This window comes from Equus quagga, chromosome 13 (assembly GCF_021613505.1).
Source record: "Equus quagga isolate Etosha38 chromosome 13, UCLA_HA_Equagga_1.0, whole genome shotgun sequence".
Lineage (NCBI taxonomy): Eukaryota > Metazoa > Chordata > Mammalia > Perissodactyla > Equidae > Equus > Equus quagga.
Window position 1 is genome coordinate 19267533 of NC_060279.1, and position 22472 is coordinate 19290004.

Here is a 22472-nt window from a genome sequence, read left to right on the forward strand (position 1 = left end):
AGTGCGCACATTCTGCTTCAGCTGCCTGGAGCTCACTGGTTCGGATCCCGGGTGCGGACATGGCATTGCTTGGCACACCATGCTGTGGTAGGTGTCCCACATATAAAGCAGAGAAAGATGGGCATGGATGTTAGCTCAGGGCCAGTCTTCCTCAGCAAAAAGAGGATTGTCAGCAGTAAGCTCAGAGCTAATCTTCCCCAAAAACAAAACCAAAAAAAGAGGAAGATTGGCATATATGTTAGCTCAGGGCCAATCTACTTCACCCCTTCCACCCCCAGAGAAAGAATTCTGAAGTCCAGAGAGATTATAGGGTGCACACCTAGGGTATTAAGGAAGGATTTTACCACTGTATCACAATCCCAAATCCAGGTTTTTTCCCCCTAAAGTATGATTATGTAAGGAATTCTAAAACATGTTGACTAATGGTAAAGTATATGACATAACAGAAGCCAAAACTCAAAACCCTACCTTGAAAGTCAGAATAAAAGAAAATTCATCTTGAGTATAAGTAATTCAAGTGGGTATACAGTGTTTTGCTACTGTTTGAGGAATCTAATGTTTTATGCATTATGACAATCGATTGCAGGAGTGGTTACTAACCAATACTATTTTCAAAACTACTCCAAAACTCATACTGATAAAGATCACTGAGAACTGCTTCCTTTGTGGAAGCTTCTTATATTCAAAACATACTTATAACATACTTTTAGCCATCAAACAAACTGTTTGGCATCAATGGGTAATACAGGGAAACTTTGACCCAAAGTATTCCCACATATTATTTGCATTAAGCATGTTATTTAGGAACTGAGAAGTGAGTTCAAGGATGTTACTGCTGTATCCCCAATTAAATTTTATTTCCTTGTGCTGAAGAGAACATACACAGATCATTTAAAAAAGTCATCATATTAGGCAAATTCAAAACTGCCAGCCTAGTTTTAGTCCAGAACCAAACCGGTGATAGATAAGGTCAGGAATAACACGGCCAACAGCTGAAATGATTTCCTTTTCTGATGGTTCTTTGTGGAACAGATGAGAGAAATAAAGTGTCAAAGTACCAGTGGAACATTTGGAGAAAATACCTAATTTTCTTCCTAACCCAAGTTAGCCAATGGACAGTCATCTTGTCCCAGCTGGCTCATCAGACTCCTGTGTGCTGCTGCTGCTGCTTTGAGAGAAAAAAACCTTACATCAGTCATTATTTCAGATGTAAGATGCCAGGTGAATATTCTCCCCAAACACCTTAAGCTTATCATTACTGAAAAAGAATTTTCCCCCCAAAACTTTTAGTAATGAATGAGTACACAAACAACATTTGGATATTAATCCCATGGTGTAAGGATTTCCTGCAAAGTACCTTTAATATGTTTGCATCAGCAGCAAGCATTAGGATGTGCTAATTTGGCACCATCAATTGTATGCGTAGCACTACACATTAGATACCAAGTCACCCCAGTCAATACTTATCCACACGAACAGAAAAACTGAACAAAACATAGTCTGATAAAGGCTACATTCATCAACCCAGTACAGTTTAATTTTTTCACAATCGAGGGCTGCCACTTAGGATTGTTTTGTTAATGATAAATAAAAACAGGCATTATTTAGAAGATAAAATACTTCACTGTTGTGTTATATATTAAGTGTCTTGCTATATAAAATATACCCTCCAGAAGTCAAAATATTTAAAATCAGTGTTTCAAATAAAAATCACAGCTATGTTACTGTTCAGCAACTCCATTCAAAGAAACATCGGTACTGCATTCTCAAAAAAAAAATTTGTAGCTGAGGCAAAAGCTTAGAAGTCTGCATTCTAGGCATATAAAAGAAACACCTCACTCTGCATACTTTAAGACTGCCACTCTGCTTCAGTAATTTGAATCTATCACATCTTACTTCAACAGGTAAAGCTCTCTGCTGAGAATATAAAAAGTTATAAAAAGGCAATCATAAAAGATTAAATCTTGGTAGGCATGTCAGCTTTAATAAAAACAAAAATAGTCATTGTCATCTAGTTAAATAAGTCTCTTGTTATAGAGTGTTCCAGTTATTGAAAAAGGGCCCTTAAAAAACCCAACTGCCTATATCTTAAAATCCTACCCCTCTTGCCCCATGATACACGTTTGAGGGAAGAGTTATTTAATGTGCAAACTGGCAAAACAAATGTGGAGGAGAGGGGGTTTCTTGAAATGGCGTGCCCAATCAAGTCTTGGTTTATTCTTTCACAATGTCAACTTCCAAAAAGTAAAATAACCAAAGTAATCCTAAAAGTACACAAAACAGAACTTCATCTTTGCATTCCTTTCCCAATAAACACAAAAAGTATGTACAGCATGTTTAATAATATGCAATATGCAAAAGCTTTGTGTTGCTGTTAGCAACATCTATGCCCACCCACCCTCCTTATTCACAAGTGTACCTCTACTAAACACAATTACATCACTAAGCCTGGTAGTTTGAAAGGGTCTTAAATTTGTTAAAACTGGAAAATCTTTGTATAGGGGCTCCACTCATTTGACTCAGAGTTATAGACTTCCACTGTATTCAGAAATTCATTGCCGTCAAATCCTCCCACTGCGTAGATGGTCTTCCCCACAGTTGCGATCCCAGCATTGCTCCTTGGTGAAGTCATGTTTCCCATCATCTTCCATTCGTTTCTAGTGGGATCATACATCTCCACACAACTGATGGCATGAGAACCATCAAAGCCACCACCTACGAACAGTTTTCCTAAAAGAGAAATGAGACAAGGTAAGTCAAGAAAGGTAAGGCAAAAAACCCTTAAACCTGTCTTTTGCTAAACTCAGTGGTTCTTCGTAGAAATGCCTGTTCTTCTGACAAAAAGTATTTATTAAATGCCTGCTAATGTGGCAAGCACTCTCTAGAAGCTGTGTTACAAATGGAACTGATAAAAACTCATTTGTACATGGAACTCAGGCAATTTAAAGGCGGGGGGCAGCATCTAACTAAAATGCAATTCTCACAACAATTCTATGTGGTAGCTGCTATTATTGTTGCTTCACAGATGAAGAAATAAGGCACAAAGATGTTGGAGAACTTGCCTAAAGACACAGCTGATAAGTGGCAAACCAAAATAGTTCTGTGTACTGGAAGTTCTGTATTAAAGAATCAAAAGAAGTTTTAGGAAAGCATATTTCAGTACAGAAATTTCTTCTTGGAAACAGACTAAAAGTTATGACTATTTTCAAATATACAGGCAGAGCACTTAGTAGTTAAATTATTTTCAAACAGATAAAATATTAGCGTTAAATACTCTGTTGCTTAGAAAAAATTTTAGTACGAATTCTCAAATTCATTCTTTTCTCATCTGATTGTCACTTAACCTACCTGTATCCACGTATTTATAAAAGAACTGACAAAGCTCACAGTAGGCTGAAGGCTGCAGGCCAGTGGGCTACTTGCTGGCGTGTGTACATATATGCTTTCACCAGCTGGGCCACAAGCTTACTAAGATTCTGCTTTTTATAATTCAAACCAATATGTAAACCAATAAAATGGATGTGAAAAGAAAGCTGTGTCTAAATAAAACTAAGTTGGATGATTCGGAAAGATTTGTTAACAATAAAAGTTCCGCTTCACATTAGGTGCGGAGTGGACAGTTAAAAAGACGAGATCTACACGATCTGCACTTTCGTTTTACAAATCAAATTCCTGCTCTAAAGAACCTCAGACTTCCAGATGCAACATTATGAATATGGTTTATGGAAGAAAATGACTTCGAACTTCATTCAGTGAATCCATCAAAAAATTGTGAATTAATATGTTATAGGGGCAGGCCCGGTGGCACAGTGGTTAAATTCACATGTTCCACTTTGGCAGCCTGGGGTTCGCAGGTTTGGATCCCAGGCACAGACCTACATCCCGCTCATCAAGCCACGCTGCCATGGCATCTCACATACAAAACAGGAAGACTGGCACAGATGTTAGCACAGGGGCAATCTTCCTCAAGCAAAAAGAGCAAGATTGGCAATAGATGTTAGCTCAGGGCCAATCTTCCTCACCAAAAATAAATAAATAAATAGTTATATATCAAATACTGAGTCTCTGACTAGAAAAGACATTTCTAAAAGACAAACCACCAAGGCTTCAGAAAAGATGGCTGCTTCTGATTTCTTTTTTTTGCGTGTGAGGAAGATTTGCCCTGAGCTAACATCGTTGCCAATCTTCCTTTTTTTTTCCCACTAGAGCAGCATTTGCCTTGAGCCAATATCTGGGCCAGTCTTCCTCTACTATGTATGTGGGATGCCCCCACAGCATGGCTGACAAGTGGAGTAGGTCTGCACCCAAGACCCAAACCTGTGAACCAGGGCCACTGAAGCACAGCCAGTGGAACTTGAACCATGTGGCCAACGGGGCTGGCCCTGCTTCTATTTCTTAATTATACCAGTATATAGTTATCACTGACATTCTCTTGGAATTTCAGAAGAAACTCCTCCCATTACCTACTCCTCACCTCTCCAAATCCCAACACTCACCGTCAAGAACAGCTACTCCAGCTCCTCGCCTAGCCACATTCATGGGCGCGATTAAAGTCCAGGTGTTATTTTCAGGATTGTAACGTTCTACTGTGTTCAGACAATTCCAAGACTCGGCACCTCCAATTATGTACAAATAACCACCAAGCTCACAGACCGCAGACTGGTGTCTACCTGTAAAATCAAGTCAAACCAAAATTCTAACTGTATCTCCCAAACTGTAAGTGTGTACTACACATACTGTTGATTCAGACATCTTTAAAAAAAAACCTTATAAAAAAATCAACTTACGAATGTTAAGAGGAGCACAGCTTGTCCACGACTTTGTTATGGGATCAAATACATCACAATTTTTCAGTCCTTTCTGACCATATGGATCAGAGCCCCCAATGATGTATAATTTCCCATTGAGAGCACATACTCCTATGTGAATATAAAATAAGGTTATATAATGATAACTTAATTATCATATTTAAATACTGATTGTCTCAGCGGGAAAGAAGTATCACCTGCATTACAACGGTTAGTTCTCAATTCTGGAACAGGAGTCCAGTCATCTATGTTCGGATCATACGTCTCTCCACAGCTCAGGTCGTCTGAGTGGCCATTCGATCCTCCAACCACATACAGCTGGCCCTTTGCCAAAAGTGAGAGATTAGAACTTCCACCATTCTGGAGTTATGAGAAAAAGCATCGGGTTGCTGCTTCTTGCAACCCAATGTACTTACCATGAGTACAGCCATTTGAAATCGGGCTCTTGGTGTTCTCATGGGAGCCAGAAAGGACCAATGATCCGTACGTGGATCATAGCATTCAACCGTCCGAAGACATTCCTCTCTGTTATAGCCACCTAGTAAAAGAACCATAAAGTTTTATGTTTAAAATATTAAACTGGACCAGGGATTCTGGTCCAGAATGGTTTAAGTAATCTGCACAATGAGAAAAAGAAATTTTTATCTACCAACTTAGTAAGGCCCTATTAGTTGATGGTTTAACTAAGTGCTTATAACAGCTAAATAACAATAGCATCAGTATGAGTAAATTGCTTAGTCTTGGCTTGAAAATTAGAACAATTTATCCACTTTATAGTTTTTAAGAATTAGAAAGAGACATTAACTTGAGATTGGCAATTAAATAGTATTTACTTGTTATTTCTCTGTCTCAGAACATGGTAAAGTGGAATGCCAAGGAAGAAGGCATATTAAACCCTCTCTTTCAAAGTGTGCATGTCACAAGCAAGCATAAACATCCATTTAGAGGCTTAGCCAGTTGAAGGTTTCTGGTAAGAAGTCACTCCTCCTCCTGTTCTTACCTGCAGCTATGAGTTTGCCATTCATCTCTGCTGTCCCCAGACCAGACCGGGAGTACTGCATAGGAGACATGGGCTTTTCTATTAGCTCATCTGGTTGCAGCTCAAAGCTTAAACTTTTAATTAGTTTTGGAGTACTTGTTGGTGAGCTCTGTGGGCTGTTTCGCCCATGAAGAAAAATTACACAGAATATGCCATCCAGCACAGCCAGGCACAAGTAAGTGTTATCTGTAAGCACAAGAGTTCTATGTTTAAGATGCAATTATTATTACTTTTGGTTGCTGTGTGATCCTGACTTGGACTCCAGATTCCAGCTGGAACAACCTGCTATTCTCTTCCAAATTTAACTGCTTCTGAGTCTCTTCCTCAAGTAGTCAACTTAAAAGTATTAAATTGTTCCAATCAACACTCCTCTTAAAAAGTAAATAAACTGAAGATAATCTGACAAGTGTAACAGACTTACTTGAAGTCTTTTCCGAAGCAATGATTTTCCACTCATGCTTAGGGCTTTGTACTGTAGCATTTGGAGAAGAGAGACATCCAGTGGAACTGCTACTTATCTGCTTATGGCCATTCTCACGTGGTGGCTTTTTCTGCAAAATCAAAAGGTAGCTACAGAAACCTAGCCAAAGACCACACCTGGTGTACCCTTGTTCCTGAGCTAGTCCACAACACTGAGAAAACACTTAGTATCCTTCACCAATGTGTGAAATTTAGAGCATGCCTAAATTTAACACAAACCAACACTTTCCAACTGACACAAATTACTGGCATACTTCCATCTCCACATAATACAACTACACCTACACAGATAGCCTGGTCAGAAAAGGTTTAAACAATTAAAAGAACATGTTGTGGATCAAGTATCAGATAGCTCAATGGTGGGGGGATGGGGGGAACCCCCTCCCCATAATCCACATAAACTCACGTATTCTTGATATTAAGTATAGAATCTTCCAAAAGATGTTATAAATTTAAAACACCATGAATTAACTGAGAGAATACATTTAGCCCGTCTCCATGAAACTGTCAAACCTAACTAAATCATATGTACTAGTATCCTTGATAACAATGCCAGCAATAAGTGAGCAGAGAGATATTCATCCAGTTTCTCTGAAAGCATTTTACAGGAAAAAGTTGCCAGTACAAGAAACACTTGAAAGTCTATTTCTTTTGGACTATCTTATAGGTAATAGACCGGTTTTCTAGAAAAATAAAACTACATCCAAACACACACACACTAACCAAAATGTGACAATACTACTAAAACAACCATTCACAAAAGTAGAATACACAGGAACACTAAAAGAGGGAGAAATGGGCAAAGCTGCAAATTTTCAAATGACTATAAGAGAGTTACACTGTGTTCCCGTGCATGCGTTCCCTTTGATGGCTTCCTTCCAATTACTTTAGCCCTTGACACTTCCAAAGGATATGATCATATGGAATTGAAGAGTCAACTACCCAGAGAGGAACTGGCAAATGAACAGGTACCACCTTCAGAACCTGGCCACGCCTGCTCATCCACTTAGTTTGGTCCCCAGGGCCAGAGCCACATGGGTAGGTAAGGTATCTAATGGAAATTTGCTTCTAGTGCAACCAAAAGCCATGTAACAATAGAAAGAGATTTCAGTAGCTACTTAAAGCTGTGAAAAAACTATCAAGTTTCATTTGGGGCATTCAGCAAGTGTGGTTACAGCATATGTAGGCTATTTTGATAAAAGGCAGAGTACCATGTTAATGGTTATCAGTAAGTTCCATTTAGACATTTACTAGGCACTTTATTATTATTAGGCACTTTTCCCATCATCTCCTTGAATCCAGAGAGGTCAATATTACCTATCCCTTTTACAGATAAAAATACTGAAACTCAGAAGATATGCATTGCCTAAGGTAACACAACTAAAATAAAGATTAGGAATTCTGACTATAAAGCCACTCTTTTTATACTGTGACAGACTGTATCCTCTGCTACTAGGAATTACAAGGTCCATAAAACCTCATCCCAATCTGTGGGAAGAAGGGACCTAAAGTATCACAAATTGACAATGCTTACATTAAGAGCTTTTATCGCAGTAAGAAAACTGTTCTAATATACAGACTGTAATAGAGAGAAAATCAATGCGAAAGAGAAAAGCATGAGAACAATGAAGACTAGTGTTGTTATAGAACTAACAGGCCTTCTATAGAAATGCTGGTTAACTCCTTTATATTCCTTCTGGAATTTTAAACAGAATCCTTTCCTCTCCCTTATCTTCAAACTTTCCCATACCAGCCGCTCCCACCCAGCCCACCCACTGGCCCACACTCTTTGCCTCTGGCTCCCCAGGGAGTAGTCTTTGGTGGCTCTTTCTTTTTCAGCCACCATCACTTCTCAAGCTAAAGGTTTCTTAATCTTAATACTGTGGAAATTATATCCACTAAAGGTTACAACACAATTTCCTTCTAACTGTCCCCCTACCTTTCTAATGCTTCTTCTCAGCCTCTTTGCCTATTCCTGAAGCCTAACGTGTCCCCTCATCCTTTTTACTTCATCTCTATCCATGGCACTGCCCCCTAATGAGTCACACACGTGAGAATCCTGCTCACTCTCAAATTCTTCCTTTTCTTTAATTTTCCTAATCTAAAGAATACTGAGGACTACAAACTCAACCTTTGTAACTACAAATGTCTAGAGTGCGCCCTTTCTTTCTTCTTCTTTCTTCTTTCTTTCCTTCTTCTCCCCAAAGCCCCGTAGTACGTAGCTGTATATTTTAGTTGTAGATCCTTCCAGTTCTGCTATGTAGGACCCCACCCCAGCACAGCCCGATGAGCGGTGCTAGGTCCATGCCCAGGATCCGGACCAGTGAAACCCTGGGCCACTGAAGCTGAGTGCGTGCACCCAACCACTCGGCCACAGGGCTGGCCCTAGATTCTACCCTTTCTTCTTCATGCCCTTACATCAAGTCCTTATCATTTTTCACCTAAGTACTGCTTGTAATATCTACAAACTAGTCTCACAAGCATTAATCTACCCTCTGTACCTGGTTATAAAAATAGAAGAGTTTAATGCCATCATTTTATGAAGCAAAAAAACACAAATCAACTGGAATTCCATGACCCAGAGGCTGCCATCTGATAGTTAAGTTTGTCTAAAATACGATTAGTAAATGCACACATCTTTGCTGTATGGAAATGCCATAATTTAACCAATCCCCCTATTGTTGGACTATTGCCAAGTTTCTCACTATTACTATAGTTGTGAAATACTATACCTGTTCATATCACTCTACTTCTTTGTCTAAAATTCTTCGAAAATTATCCACTTGTAGGATAAAGTATAAGCCCCAATCAGGTGGCATTTACCTCCTTTCCCAGTCTCATGATCTGTAATTCAAGAGTATCATCCTTGCACAGGTATTCTTAGCTAAGTGACACAGTTCCCTCTCTGCTATGCAAACTTCTAAATCGTCAGACTGCTCCAATGTTGGCTCCTCTGTGAAATTTCTCTAGTTTCTCTCCTTTCAGCTCCGCTCTGGGCCCCGCTTTCTGCCTTTTGCAGATAGCTCTTACAAGGCTGTGTTGTTTTACCTCCTCCTGTAAGCTCTGGCAAACACAAACTGTCGCTTACATATTTTGTGTCCCCACATCTAACACCATGGTCTGCCATTTATCAGGCACTCAAACTTTGCTTGTTGAAAGAGTGCTTTAAAAAAATGTTAAGAGGGAAAATATTCTAAATGTTCAAAATGCACAAACATGAACAAAATTCTCAACTAACTCAAACCCAGAAACTTTGTGAAAATAAAGATGTTCAGCCACTGTTGCCACAGAACACCTGATAACATCACCACACAAGTTATTTCTGAGTCTGTCATTTACCTTCTACTTATTCAAGGAAAATACCTCTTCAACTGGGTCAACTCAGCCTACTTTATAGTTTATCCCTCACAAACATAATATTGAGCTAAAGGACAAACAGGAAGAATACACACTGTATGACCATTTAAATAAATTTCAAACAGGCAAACGAATCCATTGTTTCAGAAGCTGGGTTAACGGCTCCCTGTGAGGTAGTGCAGGGCAGTGACTGGGTAGGGCCAAGAGGAAGGCTTCCATGACGCCAGAAATCTTCTTCTTGACCCGGGTAGTGTTTAAACTAGTGGTTTCACTATGTCACACTTAGGATTTGTGCATTTTTCTCTATGTTACTTGTCCATAAACCTAAAAAGTTTATACCTGAGATTTAAAAAAATTGGGTCTAACAGTTTTTCCTGTTGCAAGCAACCATTTTTTGTAATCTAACCAAAATAACAATTTCCACATTGCTTCATCTTATTGGCTTTTTTTCTTACTACTTGTAAATCCCATTTTATTGAGAAAAAAATCTAAATGGGTTTCCTAATTTGTTGATTTTTATGTGGCAAAATGGTAGTAACTCTAAGAAACATTTGCTCGTTTTCTCCCGAAAATGTTTCTATCCAGTTACCAAAGAAAGTCTTCCACTTTCCTTTATTAAAGGAAAATTTCAGTCCACTATATAAAATGCTCTAATCAAATTTTAACCTGAGGTTACCTCAGATGTGCATTGTGTACCTGCACAAACTGAATGTGGTCATCATCACTGCCAAACACCTCAGCCTGTCCATCTAGTGGGTTCCCATCAAGCAGCTTGTGATCAGCTGAGTAGTACAAGGTTTGAACCTGCAAAACAGCAACAGAACACCCATGTGGCTACCGTCTCCATGGCTACTCCACTAGAATGCAGATCACACAAACGCCTCAAGGTAACCTCCAGTGTGCTTCTTGAGCTTCTTGACATCTTACTCTGGCAGGATCCCGAAGTAAAGGAAATACATGTCATGGTTGTAAAAATTTTAAAAACAAAAATACAATACAAAATCTTCTAACACTGGCTGAAGAGTCCTTGGCTTGACTGGCTTGAAAGAAATCTTCATTTTTTCATAGCTTCTATTATAAAGCATTAAGAAAAAAAGGCACTGGTACAATATATAGGCTCTTAAAGAATATACATATTTACACTAAAATACTGAATGTGGTTTACACCTTTGAAGAAAAGTGGTCTGATTTGCATAAACATATTTCTGTCCTATGGGTCATGTCAAGAAATACACAAAAACAAATGCAAAAATTCAAACAAGCTATAGAGATACCTCCCTTAAGAGATGCAAATACATGGCTAATGCATCTGACTTTCAAGTGGGAAACCATACAGAACTGAAAGATCACCTGTTAGCCTCCTTAGAACATAATGATAACAGTATTGTTCAAGGGCTAACAGATTTCATAAACTTTTAGTGAATCCGAAAGGCTTTAGTGGAGTGATAACTCAAGGTCACTACACTGCTCCGTCTGCATCTGTTTAACTCCATTTAACCATTTCTCCCTCATTTTTCTTGTGTATTTTTTAAAAGTAGCCCAAACTAAGTGAGTGACTACATGTATGAACAACACCATTGAAAAACACAAAGCTTTAAAGATAGGAATCCTGTAAAGGAGTAAACACCATTAAATCATCATCGTTCTCTGCCCACAGCGGATTTTTCTTAGGAGAACTGGGGCAGGACTGCTGCTTCTTTACGTGTCAATACACTTGAGGTTTCTTCTTGTTTCTTCAGTCTTGGGTATCCTAGTTTTGTTAATAAACCTATGGGGAGATAAATCAATGGGGAGGAACAACCATTAGAAGCTTTTACCTACTTGTCAAATTTAAAGCAAAAACCTGTGAAGAAAAATTAAGAATCTAAGAAAATTTCAGTACCACCTCCCATTTCTAAAGCAAATTACATGCTACTTTAAAGAAAGTTAACAGCACATAATAAGCAAAGAAATAAAAAAAGAAAAGCAGAAGACCAAACTGAACAGTTCATTCAGCTCACCTGGACACCCCCCCTGTTTCTCAGCTTAGGGGTACCTATAGCAAAATTTAAATTCTTTAGGGTCATGGTTATAAAATAAAAGTGAAAGGGAATCCTTCATGTCATAGCAAAATAACTTTTAAGAACTGTTGAATCCCATTTACTTTAAAACTAACCTCTTCCATCAGCTCTTCCAGTCTGTCTCCATTCTCCCAGATGCTACGCTGCACCCAGTTGATTACCTTTGTATACAATTTGCCATTGCTGGGCAAGCAAACATTATCTTCAAGCATTACCTCCAACTATAGTGGGGAAAAAACAATGACACACGAATCAGTGTTGAGCCTCTAATTCTCAGCTTAATTCTCTATTTCATAACAAAGCTGTCATAGATACCCAACTGCAGTCCATACATTTACTCTAATTTGTAAGGAAATCAAGAGCCAAAAACAAAGAAAATAAATGAACTGGTAGCCAAGAAACCATTACACTGCTAAAAATAATTTCATCCAAATTATTGTCTCTTGCATAACCATTACTCACTTGCTTGAAACGTGGACAAAGATTCTGTGCCTGGAACTAAGGAGTATGTGTCTTTAGAGATTTTACTCCTTACCTTTAGTCGTGGAAGTTTAAGAAACTCTTCCTCTTCTGAAATTTGTAACAAATGCTCCTGAATATAAGCATCAACCTTATTCAACAAACGGGAGTCTCCCATACAACTTGCAAAATTTCGGTAAGAGATGCAGCTGGTCACATCCATTCTAGATAGTAAATAATCACCACAAACCTTGGGAAAGAAATATACGAGTGCCAACACTTACATATATTTTATTTAACAAATATTTAATATTCAATGTATAAGTACTGTGTGAAGACATAAAGATGAATCAAAAATCACTGCTTTAACACAGTGGGAAGAACACATATATACACACAATAAACGTCAACAACTGCCATACAAATGTGTAAGCTGTTTAAGATGCCACAAACTGGTAATACCTAGGAAATGTTCAGACAGTATTTCCAACTAGATAATTAGATAAGGCTTCATAAAGGCAATATACGAACTGGGCTTTACAGGAGACGTGATGATGTTGAATGGAAGTAGGGAAGATGTTGTAAATAATTTAGTTTGGCTGGAGGAAAAAATAAGACAATTAGGAAATAATTTTGGAAAAATACAACTACATTAGAGAGAACCTGGAATGCTAACCTGAGAGATGTGTGCTATAAACCTTAGAAGGATTTTTACACAGGAATGATGTTAGAAGACGGCCAGGAAACTTTTTCTTAAAGAGTCAGATCGTAAGTGTTTTAGGTTTGTGAGCCATACCGCCTCTGTCACAACTACAGTCATGCGCCACAGAATGACGTTTCAGTCAGTGACAGACTACATATATGATGGTGGTCCCCTAAGATGTGTACCAATAACCTAGGTGTGTAGCAGGCTATGCCATCTAGGTTTGTGTAAGTACCGTAGGGGAGGAAGAAATTTTCCTCTATCCTCCTAGTCCTTCTGGCTGGCCTAAGAATTAACTTGACATGAGACAGAATAACAGGAGAAAAACAAAAGTTTAATAACATGTATATATGGGAGAAACCCAGGAAAACTGATTAACTCCCCAAAATGGCCGAAGCCCCTCCCTAAAATACTATCCTTGGCTAAAGACAAAAGATGTCGAGGGTAGAGAGTCAGGGACTTCAAAGGAAGGAAGGCAGTTCAAAGGCAGGTGAGAAGGGGTGAACACTTGGAAAACAAGTATTTGGCCACAGAGAAACAGAAGAACACAGAGGGGAGCCCAAAAGACAGGCTTTTCTAGGCTCCTCCCTGTCTACCACCCAGTTCACATTGTGCTACTTGCTTCCTGAGACAGATTTTTCCATCTGAAGTCGTTTAGGCAGTTAAGGGGGAGGTAACAAAAACTTTGAGACTGTTTCTTTTGGTCACACAACAAAACTGCATAATGATGCATGCATTTCTTGCAACACATCCCCATCATTAAGCAATGCATGACGGTACTCAACTGTCACTGTAGGTGGAAAGCAGCCATAGACCATATGTAAATGAAAACTGTATTCCAATAAAACTTCATAAAAACAGGCAGCTGGCATGAGGCTTCCAATTAACAGACCCCCAAGCATTAGAGGATTAAATGCTTTTTTCCCTATGAATTATTAAGCACTTCTCAATGGCATTAAATTCTAGAAGGAACACTTTTAAAGAGGAACCCAGAAGTATAGAAGAACAGAGAATTGAGGATATGTTACATGAACTGTTGAGGAAAACAGGAATATTTTAATTCATGCTCTCAGAGACTGACACAGCCACTCTGCCACAGGAGACTATTGAAAGAGCAAGATTTTAGCCCAAATTATCTGGAAGGAAGTGTGACCTTGCCACATTACTATAGCTAAACAGTTAAAATACATAACGTCGTCAGTTCTCTAGTGGAAAAAGAAACATTTCCAAGTTTTTGAGACTAACAAACGTCTTATGACAAATTAGGCATTCTAATCATATAAAATAAGACTTGCTAGTAATAGTGCTCCTTGTATATTACTTCTGGTACTCTACCTGCTTTACTCGGTCCATTTTCAGCTTTTTTGCTGCAGAATAAACATCTTTTACTAATTCCTTATCGGCTTTCAACCTATTAAGAAAAAAGTTCTTTATCATTTATGATACCAAGGCCTCAAAACACAGATACTTAATTTAAATAAATTTAGGAAGACTTGGAATTTCCTGATGACATTCCCTAATTATATGATTTACTTCAAAGTACTTACTGAGCAGTGTAGGCATAATTCAACAAGACTTCAACAGCTTCCGGATTGAGATCATCAAATTTAACGTGAGAAACTCCATGAGGATCACTATCACTATTAAAGATTTCAAATAAATAGGGACTACAGCAAGCCAGGACTGCTCTGTGTGCCAGCATCTCGTGGCCACAGACCTGAAATTATGAGGAATTAAAATTAGAAGTATTGTGGACTATTTCTCTAGCTAATTACTACATCAGATCCTTTATCTTACATTACTAGGTAAATCATTCTTTTTGAAAGTCATTTCATTAAATGCTCCCCATGAAAAAGAAAATAAGCAAATCCAAGCACTATGACTTTTAGTAATAAAAGATCAATTCTGTAAGTTTCCAATTAAGTTTTAAATACCTGAAGTCGAACATCACAGAACTGGCCACTTTTCCTCAGGGCATTTAATTTGGCAACAGAAGACTCAATGAAATTTTCATCTTCAAACATTAAATATCCGTTGGGAATCATTTTTCCTTAGAAATTTGGCTGAAGGGCAGAAAGAAACCCAAGTTATTTTACTTGTGAACAGAGAGTTTTATAATTATATTTTAAAGAGATATACGATACTTTTATTTTCAAATTCCAGCCTATCAACAGCACACAAAAATTTTATCTCACAAAAACAATGCTGAAGCAACACTGGGACTGAATGTCTTTGTCCCCCTGTCCTTCAGTTATGAGTCTTTTGACTCATACAGCAGTGGGTATCTCAACACTTTCGGCCAGGTTTCCACGCCTATTAGCACAGTCACTGTGAAGGCAAAGAAATGTAAACCCAGCCCTGCCCAAACGCACACAATGAGCAACCAAAAAGCCTGGAAGGATGTGCAGTGGTCACCATGTATAGGTTTCCTTGGATGTGGGCTGCTGTCATTCTTTACTCACAAACAAGACTGACAGATAGGATGAACTTAAACTCTGTTCCCTTTGCAAGTTTCATATATTTTAAATCACTTATCTTCTAAGAATACATGATAGAAATTTATGTTCTTTTAAAAGATTTTCCATTTCATCTTTACTTATGAACAACTGAGTAACGGCTACACAACATACATCATTAAAAAGCAGTAGTGAGATTTCAGTTTCAAGTAACTAATTTATTTAAATTCAAAATAGTTTACAGAAAAGAAAAAGTAGGAAAATGTTTTTTCTGCAAATGATTACTGACTTCTCTGCCTTTTAAAAAAAGGCTGTTAGTGTACTCAGCACACTCTTCAGAAAAACAATGTGTCTCAATGCTGCACTGGGCACTGAGTATTCACTTACCTGTTATACTGGTGAGAAATGTATTTCAGGGATGTCTTAAATAATCCAAGGAAAAAGGAGTGTAAAACTCAGCACTTCGTTGCGGTATGAAGACTGGTGGTTGAGGTGAAGGCAGAGGTGTCTTCAGCTTTAACGGTGATCCCAAAACTATCAGGCTTGAAAATGATGTAATCAAGTCCTTAAAAGCTATAGACACGAACTTCTTCTGTGATAATCATGCATCATAATCTGTAACATCAACAAAGTTTAGATATTCAGAATGATCAAAGATTGTCATTGATCTAGGTAGATCAGATCATGCAAAGTAAGTCCTTGAAGAGATTTTGAGTTTACCCCAAAATGCATTTATACATAAAAATTTTTCATTTAACCTGCAACTACTCAGGTGATCAAAAAAAAAAATCCTTCCCCAGAAGGCAGGCGCTAATAACGTTTATCATTCAAGTGAGATACACAAGAACAAGATTAGAGAACAAATATAAACACTGGTTAACTCTAATATTCTTTACTATTAGATTGCAACTAATATACAAACATGTGATCTGTTTCACCAGCCAGCAAGCAACTTTTGGGCATTATTCCCAGACACGTATACAATGTTACAATCAAACCAGATACACTGTTCCCCAAAATGTGGTGTTCTCTTTTCTTGGAACACTCTTAGTCCAACCTCTGCCAGATGAAATTTGACCTCCACAGAGCCCCTGCCAAAAGCTGCCCGCCATCCCCCATGAGAAGTAGTTTCTCTCCGTCCTCTACATACTGAACCCTCTCTGAAAGTATGTAATATTCCAGCTGGTGTGTTCTGGGTTGTTTCTGTAGACCTGCTTTATCTTTATCTTCCTTGCTTCAAGGTCCCTGAAGGCAGAGCCTCTGTCTTGTGCATCTATGTATCCATCCCATTTCCCCCCTAGCAAAACAACTGGCCTAGAAACTTGAATATAAAAATGAGTAATTTGTTAAAATGAACTAAACAAACAAAAGGGAAAATACTGATGCCTGTGCTTTGCATGATCATCTTCCTCATAAACAGTAATAAACTACCAATGGAACAATTCTGGTTCAAACCAAGTCTTCAAGGTAAGCATATTGAGTCCTCTTACCTATTCTTTCCCATGCCATCAACTACAAGTGTCAAATTCAGGTGGTAGGTATTTTTTTTAATCACCTGAACTGCTATCACACCACTGCCAAATTCAGGAAATCAGTACTAAATAAATTATTTGAAAGATGAGCATACTTTTTAAAATGGACATCTTAAAATTACAAAGATTTTCCTGATATACATGAATCAAACCCACAAATCTAAATCTAATGATTATGTTAAGGTGAACAACCACTGAAGGCTGGTCCAGTTCTACTGCAACAAACAACAGTTAAGTTCAACACGTGCACAATCTGAAAGAGAACTGGGTCCCATATGCCCTAACTGGTTTCTCCATGACTTAGGTTTTATTTCAAGGAAACCTGAGTATTCTGACTCAGGTTGTCAGTACTTACCACTGCAGTGAAACAATATCATACCATTATGTAATATTAATTTCCTCTGCTCTCCACTTGCATCTAGATTAGATAATTCAGCTTTTCTTAAGAAACTAGTTCTAACAAAACAAACATTTTCCAGGTAACAAACAATTCTGCGTACACAGAGAGAACACACTATCCTAAAGAAACCTTCATACATTTTCAACCAAGACCCAGTTCAAATTGAGAAAAACTTTGCATATATGGTATATGCTGGGGTGGCCAATCCAAAGGCACAGTTGGTAACGCTTTACTTCAGTCTCATTAGCTGCGCATAAAACAAGGATGAAAGGAGGGGAACCCACCATGCAAATTACATTGTTATGATTAAAAAGTATCCTTTGAAAAACCAAAAACATTATCATATGGAGATTTATAAATGTTTTAAACTTTGACTCGTTTTATTCAGCATTTATTTGTAAACTAGCCTTGAGCTAATCAAGAATAAAAATGGCATCTATTCATATTTGATAAATTGGAAGTTCTACCTTATATTTATCTTGGGGAAAACAACAGCAGCAGCTGATTAAAATCACTGCAGTTCTTTGGGAGAAAACACTGGAGAATTTTTGGAGCAACTCATGGCACACAAATTTGTACAATATTAGTTTTGCCATAGACTGAGTTCTACTAAATTTAGTACTTGCTGACTTTCAGTACACGAAGGTCTTAATATGAACCTCATCTCTTTCCTGTCTACTGATTAGTACAACTCTACTTGATTTTAAAAGCTAGTCCAAGTCCACTGACATTTAAGTTAATGCAGCAAACTTACTTTATTCAATTACTGTCCTCATATACAGTATGTCCCTACTCTCACCCACCCCTCAAGTTGGAGGAGGTCGTATCAACTTCTGTCAGCAAAATTATGTCTTTGGAAGTTCACATTCACTTTCACTAAAGTAAGCTTGGGCAAACTGAGTGTTTTAAACTACTCCAAAAATTCACAGAAGATCTTAGTTTGGTCTATGAAACTCAAGCTCAATAACTGGTAGAATAAAAATGCAAGGAGAATTTTTTTTCTTTGAAAAGCCAAACCAAACGCTCCGACATCTGAGAGTTATATGAGTCTAAAACTTAGAATTTTGTTTAACATTTAAAATATACATTCCACTAGTCCACTAAAACTAAAACAAATCAAATACAATACATCCCGGTAAATATACTTCAGTGTTTAATATGGCCAGTGAAAGGAAAGAGAGACAGAAGACTCATAAATGAGTAATAACACTACTTTAGGAACATCCAGAAGTTCACAGATTACCACAACCCCCAAAAAGATGATTTTAAGGGAAACAGAATTCAACAGGTCTTATCAAAGAGTTGTAAAAAAGGTAGGCACAATATGGCCTCCTCCAAAATTCTTCTCAGGCCTTCAGTAAGAGCAAGATAAAACGTTATCATCAAACTTTCAAGGCATCCTTAAAACCTCAAGGCAAATTACAAGTATTATTTAGGCTTCAAGGCAATCTTTTGAGGGCAGCTGACTCACACAAAATAGCAGTCAACTCCATTCTTAAAGGACAGACTTCATAAGAATACAAAGTAAATCAATGAATCTTTTTAAAACTAGAAGTTACAGATTCCCAATGTCACCTCTGAAACGACTATCACCATTCATCTCTCTCACTCGCTCCACACTTTTAACCTCATTGTGCTGTAGTTCTTTCATCCCACAAGCATTTGCGGCACCAAACATATGGCAGGCACAATTTGGAATGAAATGCTCATAACACAATGGAGTTGACTCCATTCCCCAGCCTTGAATGCAGATGAATGAGAACGATGGATAACCCAAGCAGTGAAAATAGCCCAAACAAAAGGGGAAAAAGGTATGAGAGCACACATATTCCAGAAACGGCAGCTATTTCTGTTTCAATAGGTTGTAGTTTGCAGGATGCATATGGTAAATAGTGGAAGAGGAAGTAAGAGACATCAATGCTAAGGTTTAAACAATGCTGGAGAGCAAAAAAGGATTTTAGCAAGGAGGTGCATAGGACACTAGCAGAAATGTGAGGGATGGTCTGGAGGAACAGGTAAAACATGGAAGCAGGGAAATGAAGTAAAGATATTACATATGCTTACTTATCCTAACTAAGGCAGTAAGGATATTTTAGCTTGAATATGTGGCATCATTATCAAAATTAGAATTCCGAAACGCATAAGAGAGCCACTTTTAGTTTGCTACATGCTAAAAGTTAGGAATGAAGGAAAAAGAGGAATTTGCTTTGGGATATTGTAATGCTGAGGTACCTGCTGGGCAAAACTATAAGAATACTGATCCAGGTATAAGTTTAGAAATCATTTACAAGGTGGTAATTAAAGTTTACGAATGAAGATAAGCATGTATTTTCTGTGGTTCTAAGAAAAACCCAGAAATCACTCCCTTATTCATAATTACTCCATTTACATTCTCCATAGAGCACAAGGTGGGAGGATCCCCAAACTTTAAGAATCCTTTATGTAGATTTGACAGTATGATCGTACTGTCGAAAAGTCAATGAAATGAGTTTTCGGGGTACTTCATCTCAGAGTCAATGATTAAGACATTTCTCTAACAGGAAAACATTTTACATTAAAAAAACACTTTTTTGCTAAACTGAATTCAACTGCCACCTAAAATATCCTTCAAGCAAGAAAAACAAAACCCTACACCAAAGTAAGTAGCCAAAAAGACACTAATTTACAACAAAACCCAAAACTTGAAATTCTTTGATTTGGGGGAAAAGTTAGAAAAGCAGAACTACAAATTAAGATAAATTAAGAAAATAATATCCATTAGTTAACTATAGAGGTTTCATCTATTAGGAAAATACAGAGGAAAACCATTCTGGGTCTCTTTTCGGTCAGTGGATCTACTCTGGTTTTACCTCCAGCTACCAAATTACCAAATTACATTTGATAAGTAGCATACTCAATCCAATTTTAAATAGCCAGTGTTTGCCTCACCTCCAGATATACAAATACAACTGCTCCTTCAGCATCTTTAAGACAGAACTTTCAGCAGGATTATGCTTAAAGCTATTCATTAGTATTTTGTTATCCTTAAATCAACCGCCGGTGCTACAATTACTAAAAGAAAATATGGCTTCTGGTAGTCTAGTCCGTGCTGTAGTTGTTCATCTGTTACGAGTAGTACTAGGCTTTCAGAGCTGTTATTTACTACTAGACAGAAGATCACCACACACAAGTCCTCAAACAACAGCTTGATGCCAGGGTGTTCTAATCTTCCATCACTGACAACAGACATTAGGAAACAAAAATGCGCCCTTTAGGCAGCTGACTTCTACTTGCTATAGTTTTTGAAACGTCAGCTGTCTCGGACAAAAGATCTGTCTACTACGTATCGAGAAAAAGTAGATCTATTGCTAAAATATTTGTGGTTCAAGTTTCCCTATGTTCAACACTCCATCAGATACCGCCTGATCTCTTCCTACCTTCAGGAGTTTCTACCCAGAGACCCTTTGCAAGATACGAAGGACAGAAAAAGAGCAAACCTCTCCGCTGATTTCTTTTGTATTAAAAAAAAAAAAAAAAAAAAAAAAAGCGGCGAGCGCCGCAGAGTGACCGTCTGGAGAGCCGCGCAGCCCCAGCCTCCCTCCCCGCGCGGCGGGTCGGCGCGCGCTCCGAGGGCCAGGAGTCGAGGAGCCCAGCGCCCGCACACCCCCGCCCGGGATTGGCCCGCCCCGCAGTCATTCAGCGCCGACACGTCAGGACAGCCGCTCCCTCCCTCCTCCCGCCCCCTTCTCCCCGCGCTTGGCAAGAAAAGCGGGCAACGTGGAGCGGGAACAAAGGACCCCGCGGCCCCCGGCTATCGGGGATGCGGTGCTGCCCCCCTCCAAGCGGGAGCCCCGACGCGGCCCGGGGCCGGCTCCCCGCCCACACGCGCCGGGGCCCGGGAGGTCTCACGGAGTGGAGTCCAGAGCCCGGGCGGACCCACACACGAGGCGTCGGTCCCTGACAGCGGGAACCGAGATTCCCGCGCCCTCCTTCCTGCAGGTCGTCCCAGCCCCGCGGCGCCCGGTCCCCGGCCCCCGAGGAGCCCTCAAGCAAAAACTTCCCCTTCTTCCCGCCTGGCTCCCCCTGCCCCAGCGGAGAGAGGGGACGCGAGCCCGAGCGCGCTCCGAGGCGACCGGCACCCGCCCTCAGCCGCCAACGCGACCCGGCAACCATGGCAGCGCCGGGAGCGCGGGGCCCGCGCGGCGCCGGCTCCTCGTCCCCAGAGAGCGGCGGCGGCGGCGGCTTGGGGCGTCCTCCCCCCGGCGCCAGGACAGCGCTCCGCGCCTCCCACCCTGTCCCCGACCCCCGCTCGCCATTCCTCAGCTCGAACCAGCGCGTAATACCTGGTTCATCTCTAAAGAGATGGAAAAACTCATCTCTGGAGCTTCGACGGGGAGAAGGAAGCGGGCGGGAATCGGCCCAACGAAAAGCGCCTCGAGGCGGCGGAGTGCGGGAGTGACCGAGCGGCAGGGCGAGCGGTCAGCCCGCAGAGGCTGCGAGGAGGCGGGAGCGCCACCGAGGGTTCGCGGGGACTCGCTCGCTCGCTGGCACAGCCGCGCCAAAGCAGCAGGCGGAGAAACTGCCCAGCAGCTGGCAGCTACCGACCTCCACGCGCGTCCCGGAGACACTGCCGCTGCCTCCGCCCGCTCGCGCCGCACCCCCTCGCACGTCACCACGTGCGCCGCCGCCGCCGTCGCCGCCGCCGCCGCCGCCGCCAACGCCTCCCAGACGCTTCCGGCTCGAGTCCGTCCGCGAATCACAGGCGAGGACCAGAAAGATATAGCGCGCGGCCCCGCCCCCGCGCGCGACCCCGCCCCTTCTCGCCCCGCCCTGCCCCGCCCTTCTTCTTCTTCTCTGGTTCCTTACTGCACCGCTCAACTAGGTCAACGCAAGGTGATCTCCGGGAGAGAGGCAGTGCTCTGAGCGCGCCACCTTTTACGTGTCGCGCCGTCGTCCCTCCTTCCCTCGCCCCGCACCCTCGCCTCGCCCTTTCGGACTGTCCGGGAACTGGTTCCCTCCAGCCGCCCTCACCTGTTCTGCCTCCCCCTGGAGGCATAGCAGTTAGAGAGATCAGTCGTGGGAGATTAGATTTCTCGGCGTCAAACTTCCATCTAGGCAACCGCCCTAGGCTGGAGCTGGCCTCTCAGTCGACCTTACCTTTGTTGGAGGGTGGTGGTGTGCGGGGGGGCAGGCGTGGAG

The 22472-nt window shown here is 40.4% G+C and overlaps 1 protein-coding gene across 1 annotated transcript; it reads right to left on the reverse strand.

Annotated features, from left to right (window-relative positions):
• Positions 1-1336: 1336 nt before the first annotated feature.
• On the reverse strand, positions 1337-21755 carry IVNS1ABP (influenza virus NS1A binding protein). The gene is made up of 15 exons (XM_046681497.1): positions 21617-21755; positions 15750-15977; positions 14841-14969; positions 14454-14623; positions 14242-14317; positions 12280-12453; positions 11840-11965; positions 10381-10488; positions 6269-6398; positions 5809-6033; positions 5225-5346; positions 5006-5132; positions 4788-4919; positions 4497-4670; positions 1337-2730 (listed from the first exon to the last, which is right to left on the reverse strand). The coding sequence occupies exons 3-15, from the start codon at positions 14949-14951 to the stop codon at positions 2477-2479; spliced, it is 1929 nt and encodes a 642-aa protein (XP_046537453.1). The 5' UTR covers positions 14952-14969; positions 15750-15977; positions 21617-21755; the 3' UTR covers positions 1337-2476.
• Between the last annotated feature and the right edge of the window lie 717 nt (positions 21756-22472).